The following is a 10,521-nucleotide window of genomic DNA, read 5'->3' as shown; positions in this document are numbered from 1 at the left end:
CAACAAATACTCTTCATGTGTAAGCTCAATGAGTAAGAAAATAAATTAAGCCGAAAACGGGAAAAAAAAGTGCAAAAGTTTTTATCCGAAAACAGGAAAATGTATATTTAATTGTAGAAAGATATAAATAACGTGCTGGTCTACGTAATGAGAGAAAAAAGCAGTGTTGTGACTCTGGAGTACAACGTTTTTATGGCGGTGAAAAAAATTCTCACCAATTTCGATGGAAACTGAGTGTCGAAAAGCGCGAAGAATTACGAAGAGGCACAAACTGAAGCGCTAGTGTCCTACTATTGGAGTGAATCAAAGAGGAAAAATGTTATATTTTTGTTTTTATGTCTATCAATAAAAATAAATCAATTGGATGACAAATGTATACAATTTAGTTTTTATTTTACAATTAGTTCATAACAATAATAAAATTGAAACAAAATTAAATTTTGTAAAATGGGATTATTCTAGGAGAGTTTGCCAAAAATTCTATAATTATTTAGGTTAAAAAAAGACCAATTAAATGAAAACAAAATGCGTTTTCGAGCATTAATTTGTAATTTGTTTTAATCCCAAACGCGGCGATTTTGATATTAGGTGATCAGAAATTATAAAATTTTTGAAATTGAAATTTTGGAGAAAATAATTTTTAGGCCTCAATCATTTTTTTACTTACAAAAATTAAATGCATCTTATTTTTAAAATTAAGTCTCCGAGCCCACAACGAAATAAAAATTTATCCCACTGCAAATTTGAATAATATTTTCATGTTATTTTGTTTAAAATTGATATATGAAAAAAAAATTGCATATTAAGGTTGATATTTGTGAAAATTAAAAATTTAGCAACAACAAAAATCATACCCTGCCAATAAGTAAAATTATATTTTTTATTTTTGGCGTCTTTCAGCATTCCAGAATAGTTTTTTTCCCAACTTTTTACCAATTGAGGATTTCCAGTTAATAATTTTGTCTATAGTTTCAATGAAAAAGAGTCAGTCTGAAGGGCAAAGGACGCTGTTGGTCCCTAATTTGAATAAAGGTGCGCATGCAATAAAAATGCATTCAGGTCATTACCACACGAATGACCCCTTTTAATTCCACTAGCTGCATCGCGAATTGAAACAAAAACGGCGGCGGCAATGACAAAAAAGTAGAAAATCGAGATAATCCGCAGCTCTTATCTGCCTTTGACCGTGCCGCTGACGGTCACATTTTATTTCCCCAATTGTGTTTACTTTCGTTGCGCGAAATCGAAACGTTGTAATTAAAAGCTATTTGATAACAGGGGGCCAATTATTCACGCGGACACTGTAATTACACGGGGATAATTTCGGCATTCACCAAGGCCAAACAGGACGATGACTTTTTCAATGAGATATTTGGCGAAAACGATATATTTGAGAAAATTCCATGATTTCGAAAATAAAATAAAATTAATTAAAATTTCGCAAACCAAAAACTTTTAGTCAATTAAAAATTATTTAATAATCTTTTATGGCTACAAGTATGGCAGATTTAAAAAAAAATCAATATTAAAAGTTTTTTCCTTTCAAATTTAAATTAAAATAATCCAGAAAATGATATCAAAATTTTAATATAATAAAAGTGCTAAATGGGAAAAATAATATAAATGTTAACTATTCACATGGATCTTTGATTTATAAATAAAAAAATCCTTGATTATTCATAAATTTACATTTATAGAAAATAAAAAGTGTTGCATTTGAATGTGACAACTTTAATTCATCATTTTTGTGTACAGAATTTTAGTTTTGTCCCCTGCTGTGAGGCGAATCGGTGCAAATGAAACAAGCTCTCCTTATTTCCGGCACCTCAATTAGCTTGAAAAATACACGCCAGAGAGAGGAAAATCAATCAGACTGCGTTGCGAGCTTCGCCCAAACATCCAGCACACGAAGCTAATTTCTGACCTGGTTTTGGTTGAAAAAAAATTTATCACGTTCATCTTGTAAAAAGTAGAATGTGTACAATTTTTGCAAAAATCCAGATTTTTCCTAGATTTTTTTATTTCATTTGGGAAAATTGAGTTGTTTTAGGAGCGCTGCATTTTTGATCGCTGGATAGGAACAAGGGTCCAGCGATTTCCATGGAAATGAAAATGATCGCTGCTCGGAACAACGAAGCACAAAACACGCACATGTTGACTATAATTAGCATGCAATTTGGGACGAATCAGTGCGATCTGTTTGAATTAGAAAGGGAAATCAGCTCTCGTTTTTGCCTTTTTTGATAACGTAGCGATGAAATAGTTTGAGCTATTTAAAACTTTTGTCAAGGGAGCTTGTTATTCTCCGCGTTGGACAGTGTTCACAATTTTTTTAGCCCCATTAATCGCTGCGCTTATCATTTTTATGGGTACACAAAATTGTGGAGTTCATGAGCCATATCGAAGAAAATTTGGATTCAATATATCAAAATAGCATACTTTTTTTCTCTGGAACACTTGAACTGAAATAAACAACAATATAACATATTATATGCAGAAATTGTTATTTTTGAAAATTGTAAGATATTTTTTGAACTTTTAAATTCAGTAAATTTTGAATTAATTTTTTAAAAATAAATGTGAATTTCACTTGAGAGAGAATTCGTAATAGTTCAATTTTAATATTAAATACAAGTAAATATTTATTTTTAACTTAGATTATCTTACATTTAAATGGCATTGTCAAAATGAAAATTAAAAATTATACACAAATCATTCAATTAATTTTTCTCTCTTAAAAACTGTTAGAGAAAAAATTAACCCAATTTTTTATTTTGAAATTATTAGCAAAATTCTTGATAGTGGTGGTGCCGTTTTCTTCAATATTTTTTTTTCAATATTTTGAATAAAATTGAACTGTAAAAAAATTATATTTGTCAAAATAATAGCATTTGCCGAGTAATTTGCGAATTAATTATAAGCAGATTTCAATGAGAACTTAATTTACAGCAATTTATGTTAACAGAAAATGATCGAGTTTCGCACACTTGAGATTGCAAAAGGGATATTAATTTACAAAGCACTTGACATCGTTTTTGATCAAAATTTATTATCAGGCGCCTGCCGCGCCTGAATTTGACTTAGAGCCAATTTATATAAATATCACTGTACCCAAGCCGGAGGGCTTGCCATCTGGCGGTCGGGTGGTGCTAGTTTAAAGAAGTCAACAACATTCATTTGACTTTCAATACAGTCTAAGAAATTGGTAAGGATAGATTAGTGTTTATTGCTTAAACGTGGATATATTGAGCGACAGTGAGATTTCCGTAACAATAAGCTTGGTTTGGAGGATTAATTTTGTTAAAAATTTGTCTCAGAGATGACCCGGCTTGGACGTTTCGGCACAAAAAACGTCGAAAAGTATGTATTCTCAAATTTAACGGAGACCATATGTTTGGGTTTGATTATTTTCACTCTCACAGCGCTTGCGTTTTGGTGTTCAGTTACGATTTCAAAGACGACCCAGGTTGGATTCGTGATGGAAACGACGTAGATTTGCGCAACTTGGAAGAAAGTTTAATGAACAAAAGAAAATGCTTGTATCAGAGTCTCAAGTCTAAAAATAAGAGGGATTTGTTTCAGTTGTTGTCCAACCCAAGCGAGATTTTTCAGCTCTTCAACATCAAAGGCATGCTTTTATTCTATTTTATAATTTATTTGTTACTGAGATAATAATAATTAGAATTAATATGCTATAAAAATAATGATATAATAACAGCAAAACTAGAAATTAAATTGACCCAGGTTATTATTGTGAATGTATAGATGAAATTTTTTTATTTTGCAAATCCTGTAAAATCATCAAAAAAGATTGAAGCTAGAAATGCATGATTTAAAACAGTATAACTATTTTGCCAAAGGAGCGTCTAATTTTTTAAAAATTTCAGAGGCACCGTCAGTGTTGCTGCTCTTTATTTTGTCACACGGAGATGAAAATGGATTGATTTATACGGATCACAAAGTCGACACAAAGTATGAGACATTCACCACCAAAGAAGTTATCGATATGTTAAAAAGCCACAAAGACTTAGAAAAGTGCCTTAAAATAATTGTTTTTGGGGTAAAACATAAAGAATTTCCATCTACATATTCAAAGTATGTATATATTTTCATTAAATAGTCTTGTCGGGGCCAATTGCAAGATAAGATCTTCTCATCCAGCCAAAAAAATGAAAATTACAGTAACAAAAATGCGTGTCAACTGACGAATTTGCCTGGCGCTGATAATTTCATTCTTATCTATCCAACAGTTGAAAGTGAATTCAAATGCTTAACAAACGACTTTATTTAATAAATATTTTAACTCATATAGCAACAAAAGCAATACGACATGCCCAGAATGGAACCTGGCTGGTACAAGAATTATGTGGAGCGCTAGACGGGCTCACAAAAGACACACTTATAGAGGTTTTCTTGACCAAAGTCCAAGAAGGAATTGCTGATAAAATATTGGATGATGGACAATCTCCCGAGATCAAATATACAGTGCACGAAAAATTTTGGATCAGCAGGTAAAATATTGAAATATTAACCAAAAAATCTTATAGATATTATGGATTTTTAATTATTATTTTTGCGTACTGCTTTTACTTAATTAAGTTGCAAATTAAGTTTATTGGTGTACCAAAAGGCAATCTCTGCCTTAACCGAGAGATACATTATTTAAGCATTAAAAAATTATAAATGAAAATTAAAACATTTACAAGAGCGAAAAAAGTAAAAGCTTTTTAGTGCTTTTTAGAAAAAAATCAGTATGTAAAATTTACAATTTTTGAGCATATATTCGCAAAATTTGATAACATTATTTTACAGTATTCGTGATCAGGAACCAAGCAAATATGACGCAAAACAAAGTAAACCAGCCTTAGATGAATCTCGATTGCCGTTTTACAAATGGGAGTCAAATGATACAAATTGCAAGTCGGTGAGAGGAAAAGTGGCGTACATTTTAGGAGCAGAAAACCACACAACTGGCGTTGAAAAGGCACTTCGGCAGAGCTTAGAATTTGACACAATTCCAGTCCCCAATCAAAGTCTGGATATGTTTTTTAACAAAAGTACGATCAACTGCAATTAGTTTGATCAATTCTCTCCGTTTAATACGATTTTTATTACGCAGTTGAAAATGGACAACTGCAAACTAATATTGGTTGCGTTATTATGTGCGTTTTTGCGAGGCTATACCTTGATGAACGAAGCGAAATATGTGCATCAATTGGAGGAAATGCTATGAAAATAGGCGACATAGTCTACAGTTTCGTCGGTCCATCAAATGAAGAGTGGATTGGACGACCAAAAATATTCTTCTTTGTAGATGATATAATTAATGAGACAGATTATGTTGGGGTATGTCTAGCAATTTTCCTTAAGTCATAAGTCTCACTCATTCGGTTTTAATATAGGATCGAAAGTTTCATTTAAGGGCCACGAATCATAGCGGATGCTTCGTTTGCATATTGAAAAGGAAAGGTGAGTCAGATTAAATTAATTAAATTATATTTTGATCAAAATTTTATTCTGCATAGGCTCTGTTGAACAATTGATCCATCTCTTTGAGAATCCCCTGTTGAGAAACGGAACCTCTATTCAGGAGCTGGCCCTTGACCTTGTTCGAAATTTTCCTAATAACTGTGGTGACATAATTCCGCAAATAGTGTCAACGCTTCCTTTCCTGGTAGATATTCCCGTGTGGCCAATAACATTTGTTGCACCTAGATTGACTTTAGCAATTTCAAATTGCGTCTCAACAACAGACGCAAAAAAAGAAATCAAAAAAGAAGAACGTTCAAGTTCCATGGCACGAGATAAACCCACGTCGCTTAAAATGCATGGGCGTAGTGAGGAAATTTTGGCTTTTGAAGAATTGAAACAAATGATGCAGCGCCAGTTATTGGGCTCTGAAAAGCATGATTACTGCGTGTGGCTTCTATCCTCGCTACCTGGTTCAGGAAAGTCAACAATGCTCCTCGAAATTGCGAGTTATCTAAACAGAGACCAGCTCGACAAAAAGGTCTTTACCATCCAGCTTCAGCAACTTTACGAGTATTTTCACCAAGAACGATACCCAAATATTGTGAAAATACTATCCGCATCAAATCATGTGAACCACGACATGAAACAATTGGTTGAAAAAGGGATAGTGTTTTTGGACGGTTTTGACGAAATTTGCCCCGATTACCGAGCTAAAGTGATGCAGCTGATTAAAGATTTGACTGAAATGCAGATGCCATTGGTGATCGCAACAAGGCCTGAGGAAGCCGAGGCCATTTTAATGTCTCTTGAAGGGCTGTCTACAAGGAAAATAGAAATAAAACCTCTTGAGAAAGGAGAACAAATTGAACTTCTCGAGAAATTAGGAAAGCTTCCAGAGGAATGTGAAAAAATAATTGAAATCTTCGAAAATTCTGGATTTTCAGACATTCTCATGAATCCGTTTCATTTAACACTATTAAGTGACGTGAAGCTTGAATCATTTCAAGATATATTCGACATCTATGAGATAGTAATTAAAAAAAAAATAGAGGAAGCGCTACAAACTGCAAAGGAGAACAGGAACCCCAAAGTATACGAGATTGACAAGCGAATTCGACTCTTGCAGGACCTTTCACTAAGATTTCTCCTAAATGACAAGTTAATTCCTCTGCCAACCGACATCAATTTAATCAACAACACCGGCGTCGCATCAATGCAAATAGAGACAATACGATTCGTTCACCAAACCTTTGCTGAATTCCTCGTTGCTCAACGGTTCATTCATGAAATAAAAAATGAATTTAAATCTTCCATTCCAATATTCCAAAACATCAACTTAAGACAGAGCCGGAGTTTTGTCGACAGTTGCATTTCTAGAAATGCCACTTTCCGAGATAATTTGATGTGTGTTTTAATCCAAAGCCACAATTTTGCTGTACATAGAATTTTGGGAGAAAAGCTAAACAACATTCTTTTAGAGTTGAAACCGCAATTGAAATCGCTGCTGAAGGATGAAGTAAACAAGCCGGACGAAAACGGTGATACACCTCTCATTCTAGCAGCTAAAAATTCAAGCACAAAAATTATCCAAATCTTGGTGGAGAATAACGCTAATTTGAGTGCAGTGGACAAAGACGGAGATGACGCTTTGCATTTAGCGTCCATCAATGGAAAATTAGACAATGTGCAATATTTGCTGGGTTTAAATGGCTTCAGTGTTGGAAAGAAAGGCAAGAACGGAAAAACTGCTCTTCATTGGGCTGCTCAAAAAGGTCACATCGCTGTGGCTAAATTTTTACTTTCAAAAGGGGCAGACGTCAATGCACTCAATAATGATAATGACACGCCTCTCACTTTGGCAGCTCTTTTTTCAAACGAAGAAACATGTCGATTTTTGGTAGATAGCGGCGCTGATTTGAGTGCGGTGGACAGTGACGGAGACGACGCTTTGCATTTAGCGAGCCTGAAAGGAAAATTGGACACTGTCAAGTATTTGCTGCTGGGTCTAAATGGCTTCAGCGTAGAGAAGAAAGGCAGAAACGGAAAAACAGCTCTTCATTGGGCTGCTCAAAAAGGTCACATCGCTGTGGCTAAATTTTTACTTTCAAAAGGGGCAGACGTCAATGCACTCAATAATGATAATGACACGCCTCTCACTTTGGCAGCTCATTTTTCAAATGAAGAAATGTGTCGATTTTTGGTGGATAACGGTGCTGATTTGAAAGCAGTGGACAGTGACGGAGACGACGCTTTGAATTTAGCATGCATCAGAGGAAAATTGGACAATGTCCAGTATTTTCTGGGTTTAAATGGCTTCAGCGTAGACAAGAAAGGAAAACAGGGAAAAAGGGCACTTCATTGGGCTGCTGAAAAAGGTCACTCTGATGTGGCTAAATTTCTTCTTTCAAAAGGGGCAGACGTCAATGTACGCAATGATGATAATGACACGCCTCTCACTTTGGCAGCTCATTTTTCAAATGAAGAAATATGTCGATTTTTGGTGGATAACGGTGCTGATTTGAAAGCAGTGGACAGTGACGGAGACGACGCTTTGAATTTAGCATGCCTCACTGGAAAATTGGAAAATGTCCAGTATTTTCTGGGATTAAATGGCTTCAGCGTAGAGAAGAAAGGGAAACAGGGAAAAACGGCACTTCATATGGCTGCTGAAAAAGGTCACTCTGATGTGGCTAAATTTCTTCTTTCAAAAGGGGCAGACGTCAATGTACGCAATGATGATAATGACACGCCTCTAACTTTGGCAGCTCGTTTTTCAAATGAAGAAATGTGTCGATTTCTGGTGGATAACGGCGCTGATTTGAAAGCAGTGGACAAAGACGGAGACGACGCTTTGAATTTAGCATGTCTCACTGGAAAATTGGAAAATGTCCAGTATTTTCTGGGATTAAATGGCTTCAGCGTAGAGAAGAAAGGGAAAGAGGGAAAAACAGCACTTCATTGGGCTGCTCAAAAAGGTCACATCGCTGTGGCTAAATTTTTACTTTCAAAAGGGGCAGACGTCAATGCACTCAATGATGATAATGACACGCCTCTCACTTTGGCAGCTCATTTTTCAAACGAAGAAACGTGTCGATTTTTGGTAGATAGCGGCGCTGATTTGAGTGCGGTGGACAGTGACGGAGACGACGCATTGAATTTAGCGTGCCTCACTGGAAAATTGGACAATGTCCAGTATTTGCTGGGTTTAAATGGCTTCAGCGTAGAGAAGAAAGGGAAACAGGGAAAAACGGCCCTTCATTGGGCTGCCCAAAAAGGTCACATGGCTGTCACTAAATTTCTACTTTCAAAAGGGGCAGACGTCAATATACTCAATGATGATAATGACACGCCTCTCACTTTGGTAGCTCGTTTTTCAAACGAAGAAATGTGTCGATTTTTGGTGCATCACGGCGCTGATTTGAGTGCAGTGGACAAAGATGGAGACGACGCTTTGAGTTTAGCGTGCCTCACTGGAAAATTGGACAATGCACAGTATTTGCTGAGTTTGAATGGCTTCTTCAGCGTAGGGAAGAAAGGCAAACACGGAAAAACAGCTTTTCATTTTGCTGCTCAAAAAGGTCACCTTGCAGTGGCTAAATTTCTTCTTTCAAAAGGGGCAGACGTCAATGCACTCGATGTTGATAATGACACGCCTCTCACTTTAGCAGCTCGTTTTTCAAACGAAGAAATGTGTCGATATTTGGTGGATAGTGGCGCTCATTTAACTGCGGTGGACAAAGACGGAGACGACGCTTTGCATTTAGCGTCCATGAATGGAAAATTGGACAATGTCCAGTATTTGCTGGGTTTAAATGGCTTCGGCGTAGAGAAGAAAGGGAAACAGGGAAAAACGGCCCTTCATTGGGCTGCCCAAAAAGGTCACATCGCTGTCACTAAATTTCTACTTTCAAAAGGGGCAGACGTCAATGTACGCAATGATGATAATGACACGCCTCTAACTTTGGCAGCTCGTTTTTCAAATGAAGAAATGTGTCGACTTTTGGTGGATAGCGGCGCTAATTTGAGTGCGGTGGACAATGACGGAAACGACGCTTTGCATTTAGCGTGCCTCGATGGAAAATTGGACAATGTTCAGTATTTGGTGGGTTTAAATGGCTTTAGCGTAGGAAAGAAAGGTAAACAGGGAAAAACGGCTCTTCATTTGGCTGCTCAAAATGGTCACATTGCTTTGGCCGAATTTCTTCTTTCAAAAGAGGCAGACGTCAACACACGCGACGATATTTATGAAACACCTCTCACTGTAGCCATTAAATATTCGTCCAAAGAAATGTCACTGTTCTTAGTGAACAATGGAGCAAGAAAATCAATTATTTTATATTTTTATTTACATTGTTTTAAAATATTAAGCTTATTAAATCGTTCGCACTATTATTTAATATTTTTTTTCATAACGGTTTCAGTTTGCCTATTGTTATTGTTATTTATCTTTGTAAATTGAGACGAAAATAGTTGAGAGGAGAACATGCAATTGTTGGCCAAATTATCACCATCTTTCACTTGGAATTGAAATTTTCTTTCAATATTATGTTCATTTATATTTTACAACATTGATTGAGGTATCCAAACCAACGTGCACGGTCTGTCATGCTAGACTAAATCTCACCCACGGCCCATGCTTGTCCGGAGGATAGTCGGCTCAGTTCGCAGGACTGGTGCGCCGAGCCAAGGATCCTTCCATTCGACCCTGACTCTCCGAAGTTCCTTTTTAGCGGTGAAAGGGAGCATCGAGTAGCCCAGGGGCGCAAGGTCCGTCGCCACCTTCATATTTATTTCTTTTGCTGTATTTTAAGTATTTTATATTTCCAATGTTATTTGATGAATAAAATGACCAGTCCCTTCCTGGCCCCCGACAAGGCAAACTTTGGTTGTTTAATTTAATCGACACCTAGACTAGGGCGATTGCAGCAGGGTGTACGGGTCGGTGTAAGGAAAGGATCCAAACAAGAATTGTCAAGTTCTTCATAACATTTCTCCGCGCTCAAGAGATTGCTCTATAAATTTAAATTATTTTTCCATTTAATTTTCTAT

General features: G+C 36.1%; 1 protein-coding gene across 4 annotated transcripts; it reads left to right on the top strand.

Moving 5' to 3' along the window:
- The first annotated feature begins 3,141 nt into the window (after positions 1 to 3,141).
- LOC132204174 (uncharacterized) lies at positions 3,142 to 10,352 on the top strand. 4 transcript variants are annotated; one of them, XM_059632500.1, is made up of 10 exons: positions 3,142 to 3,205; positions 3,318 to 3,360; positions 3,423 to 3,628; positions 3,888 to 4,060; positions 4,121 to 4,256; positions 4,313 to 4,511; positions 4,813 to 5,057; positions 5,120 to 5,346; positions 5,403 to 5,469; positions 5,526 to 10,352. In XM_059632500.1, exons 2-10 carry the CDS (start codon positions 3,320 to 3,322, stop codon positions 9,929 to 9,931), a joined length of 5,700 nt encoding a protein of 1,899 aa, XP_059488483.1. In that variant the 5' UTR covers positions 3,142 to 3,205; positions 3,318 to 3,319; the 3' UTR covers positions 9,932 to 10,352. The 4 variants fall into 4 exon arrangements, with proteins under 4 accessions (XP_059488483.1, XP_059488482.1, XP_059488485.1 ...); XM_059632499.1 differs by having other exon boundaries at positions 3,168 to 3,255; XM_059632501.1 differs by lacking the exon at positions 3,142 to 3,205 and adding an exon at positions 3,248 to 3,266.
- The last annotated feature ends 169 nt before the right edge of the window (positions 10,353 to 10,521 follow it).

Source organism: Neocloeon triangulifer, unplaced genomic scaffold (assembly GCF_031216515.1).
Source record: "Neocloeon triangulifer isolate White Clay Creek 2 clone unplaced genomic scaffold, ASM3121651v1 ptg000022l, whole genome shotgun sequence".
NCBI lineage: Eukaryota > Metazoa > Arthropoda > Insecta > Ephemeroptera > Baetidae > Neocloeon > Neocloeon triangulifer.
Note: the sequence above shows the minus strand (reverse complement) of the source record. Positions and strands in the feature narration are given on the sequence as shown.

What these genes read in the sequence shown, in the direction of transcription:
- LOC132204174 (XM_059632500.1), top strand. Translation starts at nt 3,320, where the DNA reads ATGACCCGGCTTGGACGTTTCGGCACAAAAAACGTCGAAAA. An exon ending in TTAAAATAATTGTTTTTGGG is followed by an intron (nt 4,061 to 4,120) that starts GTAAAACATAAA and finishes TTCATTAAATAG; the next exon opens with TCTTGTCGGGGCCAATTGCA. An exon ending in GAAAAATTTTGGATCAGCAG is followed by an intron (nt 4,512 to 4,812) that starts GTAAAATATTGA and finishes ATTATTTTACAG; the next exon opens with TATTCGTGATCAGGAACCAA.